This window comes from Balaenoptera acutorostrata, chromosome 12 (genome assembly GCF_949987535.1).
Source record: "Balaenoptera acutorostrata chromosome 12, mBalAcu1.1, whole genome shotgun sequence".
Taxonomy (NCBI): domain Eukaryota; kingdom Metazoa; phylum Chordata; class Mammalia; order Artiodactyla; family Balaenopteridae; genus Balaenoptera; species Balaenoptera acutorostrata.
In genome coordinates, this window is record NC_080075.1 from 11,074,776 (window position 1) to 11,089,957 (window position 15,182).

The 15,182-nt window shown below is 46.2% G+C and overlaps 1 protein-coding gene across 1 annotated transcript in view; it reads left to right on the forward strand.

The window, feature by feature from the left end:
- Nucleotides 1-15,182, forward strand: part of ACOXL (acyl-CoA oxidase like) — a 360,904-nt gene that overhangs the window by 47,769 nt on the left and 297,953 nt on the right. Inside the window, 6 exon segments of the mRNA XM_057558364.1 lie at nucleotides 589-675; nucleotides 1,392-1,490; nucleotides 6,433-6,547; nucleotides 6,862-6,948; nucleotides 8,786-8,858; nucleotides 13,503-13,635. Of these exon segments, the coding sequence (XP_057414347.1) occupies nucleotides 589-675; nucleotides 1,392-1,490; nucleotides 6,433-6,547; nucleotides 6,862-6,948; nucleotides 8,786-8,858; nucleotides 13,503-13,635 (594 nt within the window).

The window sequence follows — 15,182 nt, forward strand, 5'->3', positions numbered from 1 at the left end:
GTCGTTCACTGCATTTGTCCGGTGGGCAAACTATGTCCTTGTGTCGTTGTCCAAGGCCCCACAGCCAGCTAGTAGCTGAGCTGGGACTTGAGCCCAGCCTGTCTCATCCCGAGCCAAGTACCAGCTCGTTCTGCAGCCTGGCCTCTTCCGTTGACCTTCCTGTTGGTGGAGGGTTTCTCCTGGTACAGCTCACCTCTGCAGGCACCTGGGGTCCGTGCACAAACGCTGTTGCACACCTTCAGTGTACCAGGCACTAAGCTAGACCCTGAGCAGACAAGGCAGAACGAACATTCAGAGCAGTCATTTGATGGGGTGAGCCGGGCAGCCCCGAGGATGGAGGACGGATGCTTCGTGCTGTAGGGGTGACCCCTCCAAGAGAGGAGACGGTGAGCTGTGTCTGCCCAGAGGAGCTGGGGCTGTACAGGCAGCGAGGGGAAGGACGTGGATGACTTGCCGCTTCAGCGGGGCCCGTGTAAAGCTTGATGAGCTGCTGATCGGTGTTCCTTGAACGGAGTTTGCCCAGTGGGTTTGGTCACCACTAAGTTGTTGACTCTTGCTAACAGTGGCCTGTAATCTCCTTGTTTCCAGCGTGGAACAATTTACTGGCTATTCGGTGGTGCCCTCAGGAGTCTCGGAAGCCCAGCACGTGTAACTGAATGGCTTCAGCCACCCCAGGTATGGCACGTACCTCCATAGCTACCGTCTATGGAGAGCCTTAAAAATTCACAGTAGCGGGCTTCCCTGGTGGCGCAGTGGTTGAGAATCTGCCTGCCAATGCAGGGGACACGGGTTCGAGCCCTGGTCTGGGAAGATCCCACATGCCGCAGAGCGGCTGGGCCCGTGAGCCACAACTGCTGAGCCTGCGCGTCTGGAGCCTGTGCTCTGCAACAAGAGAGGCCATGATAGTGAGAGGCCCGCGCATCGCGATGAAGAGTGGCCCCCGCTTGCCACAACTGGAGAAAGCCCTCGCACAGAAACGAAGACCCAACACAGCCAAAATCAATCAATCAATCAATCAATCAATCAAACATACGCATCTGATTCAAGATCCTCATTAAAATAAATAAATAAATTAATAAATTAATAAATTAATTAATTCACAGTAGCTAGGGGGGTGTGTGGGGGTGTGGCTGTGTTTGCAGAAAGAGAAAATAAAACAGAGAATTAGTGTCAGCCAGAACTTTGTTTGAAATGAGAATTTAAGACTACTTTTTAAAATTGCACTGAGTCTGTCATATTGTTATCACATTAGCTGTCACCAGACTGAATTTTTATAATTATCTCCAACTCACCGCTCCCTCTCTCGCCACCATTCTTAATGATCTGAGGGGTAGGCAATTAGAGCAGCCGTCTGACTAGCTGATTCCCTTCTGACACCCGGTAAACCCCAGGAGCAGAAATACACGGGGATGTTTGCAGTGACCGAGAGGGGCCACGGGAGCAACGTGAGAGGGATCCAGACGGAAGCCACCTTTGACCTCTCTGCACAGGTGAGGATTCTGCCGGGGGTTCTGGCGGTTCTGGGCAGCGGACCTGTACACAACGGACTCTCCTTTCTCCCGAGTCCACCTTCACCCCTGCTGTGTGTGCTCTGAGGCGGGGGGGGGGCGGTGCTCAGATTCAGAAGAAACGTCTAAGTGCTTTAGTGGACGTAGGCTCAGTCTTCCTGAGTCTAACACCAGCCAACACTTACACAGCACCTACTGTGGGACGGGCACTGCTCCAAGCCTGTTATGTACACTCATTAACTTAACGCTCTGGAAAAACTCGGTGAGAACAGGACCTAATCCATTTTGTGGTCCTTCCTAACAGTAGCAGGTAAAGGGGTGGAAGAGCGGTGCACCATGTGTGATGTGTGTGGCAGGAGGGCACTGTGTGTGCTGGGGCCTCCTTCTGGGAGCCAGGTCCTCGGTGCTGGCATGATGCAATGTCTGTACCTGCGACCTGCACACAAATCCACATGGCAACCGAAATAAAATTTCACAACACCGGGACTTCCCTGGTGGCACAGTGGTTAAGAATCCGCCTGCCAATGCAGGGGACACGGGATCGAGCCCTGATCAGGGAAGATCCCACATGCCGCGGAGCAACTAAGCCCGTGCGCCGCAACTACCGAGCCTGCGCTCTAGAGCCCACGAGCCACAACTACTGAGCCCACGTGCCACAACTACTGAAGCCCGCATGCCTAGAGCCCATGCTCTGCAGCAAGAGAAGCCACTGCAGTGAGAAGCCCGCGCACCACAACGAAGAGTAGCCCTCGCTCACCGCAACTAGAGAAAGCCCGCATGCAGCAACAAAGACCTGATGCAGCCAAAAATAATAAATAAATAAATAAATAAATTAATTAATTAAAAAAAAAACAACACTAGACTTTCACAAAACAATCTGACTTTATTATATGGGATGAACTCCAGAATGTTGGTAAGACCCTCTAACTTGATGTCTCTCCACAAATGGGTCACAGCAAAAACCCTGCTCTGTAAATCCCACCCCTGTCCCCATCTCTTTAGCTCCTACTCCCAGCACCTTGGTGGGTGTTGCCTCATGCATGTGCGTGTGGTGACTCAGTCTTCATTTTGGCTGAATTTGTCCTTTGCTTTTTGTTGTTGTTGTTGTTGTTGTTTTTCTATTTTCTTCCCTCATTTTAAAAAAGTTTTTTTTATTGTAGTATAGTTGCTTTACAATGTTGTATTAGTTTCTACTGTACAGCAAAGTGAATCAGCTATACGTATACATATACCCCCTCTTTTTTGTATTTCCTTCCCGTTTTGGTCATCACAGAGCATTGAGCCGAGTTCCCTGTGCTATACAGTAGGTTCTCATTAGTTATCTATTTTATACATGGTATCAATAGTGTATATATTTCAATCCCAATCTCCCAATTCATCCCACCTCCCCCCTTTCCCCTTGGTATCTATACACTTGTTCTCTACGTCTGTGTCTCTATTTCTGCTTTGTAAATAAGATCGCCTGTACCAGTTTTTTCAGATTCCACATATTTGGAATCTGGAGTTTTGTTCCCAGGATTTTTCTGACCCAAGAATGCTACTTGGAGGTGGTCAGCGCTTAGAATGACAGATGCAGGTGAGGGTTTTGTTAGAGGATGTCCTGCCTTTCCTCTGTCCTGATGCTAGTTCTCTACAGCAGCCAGTGATGTCCAAGGTCATAGTAAGAACCAGAATAAGGACTGCCACTTTCTGAATGCTCCCTCTGTGCCAGGTCTGTGTCAAACTCTCTCTGTGTAGTATAGTATACCACACTCCGTCACAACAACAATCCCATGAACGTGGTAATAAGCCTCTTCTGTGCATTGAGCACGTGTGCTAAGTGCCAGGCTAAGCACTCTGCATGCAACATTGTGTTAAATGTTCTATAATGTTATAGGAAGATATCCTTGTCCGCATTTTACAGGTGGAGAAACTGAGGCTCGCAGAGGTTAGGCAACTGACTTATAGCTATGCAATTAACGAGAGAATCTCAGGTTCAATGGGGATTGTCCTTAACAACTTAGCTTTCCTGGTGGATCACTGACCAAACATCTTTGGGGTTTTGGCTGCCCCATTTTTTCTCCCGAAACCGTGATGTTGAGGTCACCTTGCTGTCATCAAAGGGAAGAAAAATCCCACTCACAATTCTTATTTATTTGTTTCTTCTTACAATTATTATTATTATTATTTGCACAGAAATCATTTTCCTGTGTTAGTCCCATTTTCCCCAAACAACATAAATGATTTAGCTACCTGCTGCGCTATGGCAGCTGCCACTCTCGGCAGGGGAGTTGCAAAGTTGAAATCGTAATGATGAGAAGACGCTGGTGAACGTGCTGCTTCCCGAGGGAGGGAAGAAGCCCATCATAAGCTCAGGCCACTGAGGGTTGGCTTGGCAGGGAATGGCTTTCTCCTTCATTGGTTTCTGTGTTTTCCCCTTCATTTCCCTTTTTAAATGTTAGAGCATATCAAATGAGCCCTCTCTCCCTCCAGGGCAGTTTCAATCTCTTACATTTTTTGGTTGGGCATTCCTGTGGGTTGGTTGTTTTATTTTTATTTTTGGATGATGGATTGAGTAGCGGCATGGAGAGTTTTGAGGTAAGAGAGAGTTTTATTTTTACAGTTTAGGCAAAATCGCAAAAATAAATGAGGCTAAGAGCTCTCTGGCCAAGGCCGTCTCTTTTAGTGCTTGCAGGACTGACCGTTTTGTTGGCCTTCAACAGTTAATTATAATAGGAACCGACACACATGGCGTGCATTATTTAGATCCAGCTTTTTAAAAAAATTTTATTGGAGTATAGTTGATTTACAGTGTTGTGATAGTTTCAGGTGTACAGCAGAGTGAATCAGTTATACATATACGTATGTCCACTTTTTTTTTTTAGATTCTTTTCCTATATAGGCCATTACAGAGTATTGCACAGGAGTGCCCTGTGCAATACAGCAGGGTCTTATTGGTTATCTATTTTATATATAGTAATGTGTGTGGGACTGACATAGATCCAGCTTTAATGCCAGAGTTTTGGCTGAGGCAGACTTTCCAAATCAAGTATTTTTGCCAGAAGTGACAAATTTCCTTTCCCAGAGTAGATCAGATGCTGATGGGAACAGATGGCCTCCTGTCCCCTCCCTGCCCCATCAGAGCTTTTCTGCCAGGCCAACCTTTCTCCGCTACTTCCCTTCCCACCCTAAGGTGTTAGCATCCCCTCACCACGTGAGTTTTGTTGTTTGTTACTGCACCCACCAGACTCACAATAACTCCTTTCTTTAAGTAGTCCTGGCTGGCCTGATAAGACAAGGGCAGCAGCCTCTAGAGACTTAAAAAGAGCTTGTCCATTTATGTTTCTGAAAAGCCCTCGCCTGTGTTAAAAGTTTCCCTGTGCACATATGTGTCAGGGAATGTTTTCTTGGGCTCCAAGACTGTATTTCTTGGCCAGAGGGAAAGTGCAGTCTGTATACTTAAAAATGTGAAATCTGAGATGATCTTTACATGATCAATAGCTTGTCGGTTTGGTTCAGCCACATCTTCGATATTGTCAGCTTTGTTTAAATTTGCTGTTCTGCCTTTTCACCATTCCACCCCCCCTCCCCCGCTCCCCACCCGCCCCGGACTCTCCGACCTGTCCCAGGTACCTGGTATCCAGAGCTGGCAGTTGTGGTCCGTCTCTCCTTAACACGAGGTTGAAGGGTATCCCAGGTGGTAAGCAGAATGAGGGAGGACCCAGAAGTGAATGGGGGCATTTCCATGGTGATCCTGTTCTAGCTCCTGGAGAGGAAGAGAAAGAAGGCAGAGTTTTGAGCAGAGTGAAAACAAAAAAATACATTTTTCCCCCCTGCTTATTCCTGACCAGTACTAACTTCGGACTGTTTTGAGCTGGAATCCTTGGTCGTATCATGGAGACGCGCTAGATGGCATGTTCTAAGATTCTTTCCCTGATAAGATAGAGAATTGTTGGCAAATGCTTTTCGGTTTAAGGGCTTATCCATATGAGCTTTTGAGGGAACCTTTTATTATTATATTCATTGATGAGGAAAATGGAGAGGCAGGTTCTGAAACAATCATCCCAAGGCTTAAATGAAGTATTTCTTTTTATAAAAATCAAAATTGTCTGGGCTGAGATTCTAATCAATGGCAGGAATGGGTCATGGTTGCCTAGTAGTCTAGTTTGCGTCCCGGTGTACACATGTAACCTTTGGTTAGTTAGTGGCCATTTAAACAACAGACCTATACCTTAAAGGCAAGAACGTTCAAGACCCAGGAAAACAGCGGAGGGCATGAGGAACCAAGCGATTGGTCCAGAAGGGGCTATGCCCAGTAGACAAAATGAAATACATAGACATGGACTTATCTAACTAGGGGCCCCAGATCATTGGATGTTCCCTCCTTTCTTGTGAATCTCGATGGTGGAGTGTTTGGGGGCAAGGGGCGTGGGCAGAACTGAATACATATCAGCAGGGCTTTTAGGGGTTTGGTGCTGGATTATTTAGAAGTCAGAACCTCAGTGTGGAGTAGTCTGGAGAGAAAGAAGCACAATGAAGAAAGCCTTTATACATTAAAGCCACAGGCTCAGACCAATAGTACACATGCCTGTGCAACATGACAAAGAAGAGAGACCGGGAAGAAGTGAACGAACAACTTTCATCCATCGAAAAGTGGCAACGTATTTTCCTGATTGGAATATTCATTGACAAGGCACTTTAATTTCCAGCCGTTTTCAGAGTTAAGGTGGAGGGGAACAGTGCACGCTGCAGTGATAGCATGGTGGTGTTGAGCTCCCGAGGTTGAATTAGGCGACTTTGGGTCGTCTGCTCCTTTTCAGTGAAATCACCCGAGTGGGTGCAGCTACACGATATGGATCTGTTTCACAGTGTTCATTGCACTGAACCCAGGAGTTGAAATGAGCCATAAGAAAGAAAACTCTGTTGCTTTGCTGTTTCCGTGTAGGAGTTTGTAATCGACACACCATGCGAAAATGCTGAGAAGATGTACGTTGGAAGCGCCACGTACGGGAATTATGCAGCAGTCTTTGCCCAGCTCATCATAAACGGAAGATCTCAAGGTTTGTTACCGACACAGAAACCTAGGATATTTCCCTTTACTAGTACTGTTCTCCCGTGAGTACTTTACACAGAAAACCCACCTCAGAGGGCTGTTTCTACCTTGTAAAAAAATTCAGCACTAACATTATCTCCTAAATATACATGATGAGACGATTTATCATTACATTCAACATTAGACACTATAATGGGCAGTGCACAGTCATAGAACAAACTGAATTTCAAGATCAACATAATTGTACACTGTCCCAGGAAATGAGCAAAGCTTTGATCATATCTTTAAAGACTTTAGTAAGTGTCTCTTCACCTTCCTTAGGGCCCCACTGTTTCATCGTTCCTGTCTGCGATGAAAACGGAAGCATGTACCCAGGAGTGACAGCTATTGATATGATGTATAAAGAAGGTGAGTCCCCAGGTGACCCCTCTCCCACCCTTCTTTGCACTTCCTGCCTGTTCCCTACCCCACCCAGTGAGAATCTAACCTAACTCACGAAAGCAGTGAAGGCAGAGAAGACTCTGATTTTGAAGCCTGATTAGTCTTCTGTGTATGGCAGTTAGAGAAGGTTGCAGACTGCCATTTATGAACACGCATTGGTCCCATTTCTCCCAGCCTCTCGTGTTTACTAGTCATGAGGCATCTCTGTCCCCAGCTGTTTCGTCTCCTCTCTCCTTCTTGGACTTGTGGGCCCTTGGAGGGCAGGTTGAGGTTCTCTCTTTCATGGCCCAGAGGCACCAGCCTCAGTGGGTCCTAAGGATTGCCTCCATGGACTAGTTTGCTAGGGCTGTTGTACTCACACTGAGTGGCTTAAACAACAGAAATGTATCGACTCACAATTGTGGAGGCTACGAGTCCGAGGTCAAGGTGTCAGGGGAGTTGGTTCCTTCTGAGGGCTGGGATGGGGAGGATATGCTCCAGACCTCTCTCCTTGGCTTGTAGGTGGCCATCTTCATGTTCACACGGCGTTCTCCCTGTGTGCTTGTCTGTGTCCAATTTCCTCTTTTTATAAGGACACCGGTCATTTGAATGAGGGCCCACAAATGCCCTCATTTTAAGTTGATCGCCTCTGTAAAGACCCTTTCTCCAAATAAGGTTACATTCACGGGTACTAGGGGTGAGGACTGCAACATATCAATCTTGGGGGAGACACAGTGCAACCCGGAATGCTCGGTGAGAGCAGGCCATGCCTGTGGGCTCCACTGGTTGTCCCCAGCCAAGTGAAGCCAGAAACGCAGGTTGGGGGAGAAGGGAAAAAAGAGAGAGGAAAGAGCAGAAGAGAAGGGGGAGGAGACGATCCTTTGGAGGATGGGGCTAAACTCACCCTGGCCCCGTAGGGATATTGACCACCGCGTGCCTGCAGGAATGGGCTGCAAGTGCTTTAGGTGACTGAGGCCCTGATCCCTTGAAAACACCTGACGTGTCAAGTGCTGTTGAGAGTAGAGGGGCCACCTGGCCCTCATGAAGTGGTGCCAGACGTTCATGACACTGGCAAACCCAGGAAGTCTGAGCTGGTTTCCTTGTAAGCTCGTAAGTACCGCTGTGACCTTGTCAAGGGTGATGTTCTAAACAAGACCTGCACTGAAAAAAGATCTTCTCTCCCAGAGTAAGTCTCCCTACGTGTGAGATGAACAAAAAATAGACCCCAGATTCCGACAGGTGTTCTGAGGAAATGGGTCTGGCAGATTTTAAGAAATTTCTTGAGAGGTGGTCACCCTACCCACCCACTGCTGTCCCTCTGGCAGTTTCCCAACGTCTTCTAGGCATTTGCTGTCACAAATTCACCCCGTGTTCTGGGGAGGAAGCACCGAGAAGGGGGAGGAATTTGAGTTCTGCGTCACTGGGGGGCGTAAGGGGCTTTCCTCCTTCTCTGTGTTCAGTCTGATGTTCTTTCAGTTGCCTAGAATTCTCCCTTTTCTAGTCACAGCAACTGCTCAGATGGGAAGCTGTGTCCCCGCCAGACCCCACCCCCCAGCTGGCCTCAGAGCAGGTGGGCTGCACAGAGGGTCTGGCATTTTCTCCTCTATTCTTGGTAGGGAGGAGGGGGCTGGAGAAGCAGGCACCACTCTTCATGGAAACAAGCAAACAGCATCCCCACCCCAAATAAGAAAGCAGCAACAATTCGGGAAGTGAGATAAAGGGCTTTGCGTTTTAGCAGCAACAGACCTGGGAAGTGGCCCGGACAGTATTTCTGATGCACATAAACTTGCCCCCTACAGCTCCGTTTCCCGTCTGCTCTCTCTAGGTCTGCATGGTGTTGATAACGGGATTCTGAGATTTGACAAGGTTCGGATACCAAGGGAGAACCTGCTGGATAAGTGAGTAGTTGTCTCCTAAACTCGGACTTGCTGTGCGTGTGAGCTCTTTGCCCGCCTTCCCAGGCCTGGTTCCTGGGTCTCATGGGCTGTACGTTCAGAGTGTCTTCTCATAATCTCTCCTACAATTTTACTGACAATTGAGAAATGTAGATAAGCAAATCAAAAAAAATTAAAATTATTCCAAATGCTATCACCCAGACACAATGTTTGTTATACTTTCATGTATAACACTTCAGACTTTTCTCTATGAGGTTATATCTAAAGAGAGAGAGAGAGGTTTGATTTTCACTGAATGAGATCCCCTTAGAAATTCTATTTTTTATAACTTGTAATTTCTGTTTAACATTATATGTCCAATGTTTCTGTGCAACAATAAATACACATAGGCATTATCATTTTTATTTTTATTTATTTATTTTATTTTTGGCTGTGTTGGGTCTTCGTTGCTGTGCACAGGCTTTCTCTAGTTAGGGCGAGCGGGGGCTACTCTTCATTGCAGTGCGCAGGCTTCTCATTGCGGTGGCTTCTCTTGTTGCGGAGCACGGGCTCTAGGCAGGCTTCAGTAGTTGTGGCACACGGGCTCAGTAGTTGTGGCTGGCGGGCTCTAGAGTGCAGGCTCAGTAGTTGTGGTGCACAGGCTTTGTTGCTCTGCGGCATGTGGGATCTTCCCGGACCAGGAATAGAACCCGTGACCCCTTCATTGGCAGGTGGATTCTTAACCACTGCGCCACCAGGGAAGCCCCTATCATTTTTAATATTGCCATAATAGACTGTTAAATGATCTATAAGTTATGTATCAATCCCTTATTGTTGGTATTTAGGTTATTTCCTTAAAAAAATTTTTTTTTTGGCTATCATAAAATAATTAGTGTAATTGCCTCCTTTGTGGATGACAGGAGATAAGGTACCATCCTTTAGCGTCAGAGGCTGTTCTAACCAGTACTGGTTGGGTGGATAATATCAGAGGTGCTTAGTGTCATTTCCCAGCATCCCTCAGTGAGGTCAGATGGGTAAAAGAACGAGGTGAAGGTTGCTTCTACAAGTGCATTCCAGGGGTGGAGCCCCAGGGGTTCACTATGCTCTTTGCAGAGGCTAAGAAACACCAAATAACTTTACTTTTCTCAGCAGCATTTCATGTATCCAATAAAAATCCTGAACTACAGTGATATTTAAATTTGTGAAGAAGCAAGCCATCAGGCTTGCTGCTTGCTTTCCTATAGATTTTCCTTTAACACTTTACTCCTTTTTACTTTTTATTTTTAATTAATTTTTATTGGGATATAGTTGATTTACAACGTTGTGTTAGTTTCAGGTGTACAGCAAAGTGAATCAGTTATACATATACATATATCCACTCTTTTTTAGATTCTGTTCCCATATAGGTCAGTACAGAGTATTGAGTAGAGTTCCCTGCGCTATACAGTAGGTTCTTATTAGTTATCTATTTTATATATAGTAGTGTGTATATGTCACTCCCAGTCTCCCAGTTTATCCCTCTCCTCCCTTTCACCCCTGGTAACCATAAGTTTGTTTTCTACATCTGTGACTCTATTTCTGTTTTATAGATAGGTTCATTTGTACCATTTTTTAAGATTCCACATATAAGCAATATCATATGATATTTGTCTTTGTCTGACTTACTTCATTCAGTATGACAGTCTCTGGGTCCATCCATGTTGCTGCAAATGGCATTATTTCGTTCTTTTTTTATGGCTGAGTAATATTCCATTGCATATATGTACCACATCTTCTTTATCCATTCCTCTGTTGATGGGCATTTAGGTTGCTTCCATGTCCTGGCTATTGTAAATAATGCTGCAATGAACACTGGGGTAACTTTACTCCTTTTTACTGCCTGCAAGTTCTTGCCAGTAAATAAATGTCACAGATGCCAAAAGTTTAAGGAAGATATGGTGGAAACAAACTTAAAATGGACCAAATTCTGGTTGACATTTTTCCCTCTGTGAATTGGTAGGAAATGAAATGGAAACAACAAAAACATCTTTGTAGTTGTCCTGGTGGGTGAGGAAAGCCCCAGGCCTCCTCAGGAATGACCAGTGCCCATGCCAGCAAATCATAGGACCACCAGCCTTCCCCAGAGGTGCCTGTTCCTTTCCTGGTGACTTATCAACATCACTCCACTCTCGGAGATGGGGAAGAGGGAAGGAAAGCCACAGATGTGGAGCTCTCCATTTTTCATCCATACTAATAGGATCTTAATGGACTGGACAGTCCTCGGCCAGAACCTGGACCCACTGGCTTAGCATTCATCCAATGCACTAGGGATTAGAAAGTCAGATTCAACCAGAAAGAAAAATGATAGGGAGCTACACAGTCTGTAGAAAATATGAGAATATATAGAATATTCTTTGGTAAGCAAGATTTGATTTAAAAGCCATTCCATTGGTATTTAAGCTGCCCCCCAAATACTACAGAACAGCAGAGGCAACACACTTTGGGGGTGTTGGTTTATCACTTGATCAAAAAGGGGTCTATAAGCAGATGTACAGATTCAATGATATTCCTGTCAAAATCCCAGCTGCCTTTTTTTGTGTGTGTGAAAAAACTGAGAAACTGGTTCTAAAATTCATATGGAAATGCAAGAGACTCAGACTACCCAAAACAATTTTGATAAAGGAGAACAAAGTAGGAGGACTCACATCCCTGATCTGAAAAATTACTACAAATCTACAGTTATCAAGATAGTGTGGAATTGGCATACGGCTAGATGTATGGACAATGGAATAGATAGAGAATCTAGAGATAAATTCTTGCACTTACAGTCAATTGATATTCAACAAGGGTGACAAGATAATTTAATGGGGAAAAATGGTCTTCTCAACAAATGGTGCTGGAACAAATGGATATCATAAGCATGAAGTTGACCTTCATATGACCTTTACCTCATATGATATACAAAAATTAACACAGGATGGATCACAGATCTAAATGTAAGAGTTAAAAGTATAAAACTCATAAAAGAAAACATAGGTGTGCCGGGACTTCGGTTAAGACTCCGCACTCCCAATGCAGGGGGCCCAGGTTTGGTCCCTGGTCAGGGAACTAGGTCCCTCATGCCTCAACTAAGAGTCCACATGCTGCAACTAAAGATCCCACACGCCACAACTAAGACCCAGGCAGCCAAATAAATAAATAAATAAATATTAAAAAAAAAGAAGACATAGGTATAAATCTTTGTGACCTTGTTTAGGCAATGATTTCTTAGGTGTGACACCAAAAGCACAAGGAACCAAAGAAAAAATAGATAAATTGGACATCATCAAAATTAAAAAACTTGTGCAGCAAAGGACGCTATGAAGAAAGTGAAAAGACAATCCACAGAATGGGAGAAAATATTTGCAAATCTTATATATCATAAGAATCTAGTATCCAGACTGTAAAAGGAACCATATTACAGCTCAACAGTAAAAAGACAAATGACCCAATTAAAAATGGGCGAAAATGTGAATAGACACTTATCCAAAGAAGATACTGAAATGGCTAATAAGCACATGAAAAGATGTTCAACATCACTGTCGTTAAGGAAATGCCAATGAAAACCATAGTGAAGTACCACTTTGCACTCACTTCATGGCTGTAATAAAAGAAACAGATGATAACGAGTGTTGGTGAGGATGTGGAGAAACTGGAGCCCTCATCCATTGCTGGTGGGCATGTAAACTGGTGCTGTCAACTTGGAGAAGAATTTGGCAATTCTTCAAAAGTTTAACGTCTTCATAGGACCTAGCAATTCTACTCCTAGGTCTTTACGAAGACGTTGTCTACAAGAGAATTGAAAATATATATCCACACAAAAACTTGTGTACAAATGTTCATAACTGTTATTCATAATAGCCAAAAAAAGTGGAAACAGCACAAATGTCCATCAACTGATGAATGGATAAACAACATAAGGTATATCCATACAATGGAACATCATTTGGCCATAAAAAGAAATGAAATACCGACACGTTACAACATGTGTGAACCTTGAAAACAGTGTGTCAAGTGAAAGAAGCCAGACACAAAGGCCACACATCGTATGCTACGACTTATGTGAAATGTCCAGAATAGACAAATCCATAGAGTTAGAAAGTAGATTAATGGTTGCCGGGCTCTGGAGGGTAGGGAGTATGGGACAGGACTGCTAATGGTATGGGGTTTCTTTTCGGGGTGATGAAATGTTTTGAAATTGGATAGTGGTCATGGTTGTACAACTTCGTGAATATGCTAAAAACCATCGAACTGTACACTTTAAAAAGGTGAAGTTTATGGTAAATGATTTGTATCTCAACAGCAAAAAAGTAGACTGATGTGCTGTCTTTACACCCAGGCTCTGGTGTTGGTTTGATGATGGCGGTCCTCATGCCTGTCTTCGTCAGAGTCCACTGCTGAGTTGCGGGATAGTAGTGGCGGGAAATCTGCTCTTACTTTCCATGAGTTGAGCCTTTCTCAGCATCTCCTGGGGAGGCACTAGTCCTGCTCCCCACGCTGCTGTCTTGTGAGGGAGGATCCAGGATGGGGAACCCTGTGCGACTTCCCTGTGTGTGCTCGTGGGAGCCACCTGACCTCATTTCTAGGCGTCATGTTCTTCTCTTACGTTAACCCCATCTCTCTTTTCCACCTGCCTCTCCCCCACCGCAGGTTCGGTTCTGTGGCTCCAGATGGGCAGTACCACTCCCCCATTAAGGACAAGAGTGCAAGATTCAATGCGATGTTGGCGGTGCTGACCCCTTCGAGACTGGCTGTGACTTTCCAAGCTACGGGCTCTGTGAAGGTAACCGACTCTGATGTTAATTTTCCTCGCTATTTATTCTCTGCATGTTCCAGGGGTGGGTAACAACGTCAGGAGTTGAGCTGCTTGAGCCACGGTTGGTGTAAGGTGGCCTGGGTTGCTGGTTAGATGCTAGCGAGTGCCAGTTGGCCCTGCACAGAGAACCTTTCTGCAGCCTTCTTACCGTGGGGTCCCATCCCCCTGCATCCCAGATGTGTGCTGCTGATTACGGTGGGTGGAACATAGGCGGTGCGGCAACAGGGCCACTAAAGATGGTCCCGGGAGAATTGGTTGTTCAGAACAAACACATCTTCTGGAAAAGCAGCTAAGAGCTGACTCATGGATAAGGGCCTGCGTGCCTTGGCTGAATTCACTGGGGAGCACTGATGCTTGCGCGGCTGTTTGGCGTGTGACAGTCACCATCACAGGCAGGAGTTCATGAGGCCAGACCTCCAGAAGCCAACTCTGCCTCCCATTTCCCCCCGCCCCCTCCTCTGTCTTGGTTTGGAAAAAGCAGCCAGGAGAGAAAAGCTCTGGAAGGCTGCCTGCTCCGCAGGGCACTGCACTGTCTGTTCTCTGGTCCCTCCCCGTCTCTTTGTATCTCTTAAGCTCCACTGAGCTTGGGGAAGCTGGAAGGAGAATTAACATACCCGTGAATATCCATCTGTGGCTTGAACCCAGATTCTCCATCAAGAAGGAGTAAGTTTCATTCACCTGACTCCAGGCCTGACATCAGTGTGCAACCACCTGGAAAGCAGGAAAATCCTTCCTTTCTCCCTCCTGCTGGGTCTGCACTGCTCACAGGAAGCCTGCCTGACCGAGCTCTCTCATGTGGTGCCCGTCCCGCCAGTGGGTGCAGCTGTGACCCTCAGTCCTGAGCCAGTGACCATCTGCCCGCCCGTGGGCGCTGCTTTATGTGCTTGTTTTCGGTGGCTCTTTAAAGTGAGTGGGGTGCGTATTCAGTTCTGAAGACCCAGGTCCAGAGTGGCTCAGCGGGTCTCAGCTGAACCGGCTGAGTCAGTGAGGCCCCAGGAGAGCCTCAGGATGCAGGCCCAGGGGTGAGGCCAAGGCGCTGGCACAGCGGCAAAGTACGGAGGAAAATGCTGCTTCCAAGTCTGTGATCGACACTGTTTCAGCCCTTTTCCAGACTCCAGAAGGAGGCAAGAGGAGAGAAAGCAGACAAGCCCAGAATTGCACTGTAGAGAAGATGGGGCAGAAATCTGATCAGGGTTCTGTGAAGCGGGGACAGCCGTATCTGCACAATAGCCCCTCTGATCACAGCAGCCTCAGGGCCCCTCTGAGGAGAGTGCTGGTGAATATTAAAACCACATGCTGGTTCGTGGCTCTAAAGGTGCCGTAGAAACCCTGTGCTGTTACGTTTTGGAGTGGGTGATGTCGTGTGAAGGATGTCCACACTGCCAGGGACCGGTCCGCCCATTCAGGCCAGTGGTAGAGTCCTGGGGGGCAGGCATAGGGTGGTGTAGATGGGGCATGGGGGGGCCTTCTAGGAGAGACTTGATTTTTAAGTATCAGTAGATCTGGAGCAGAGG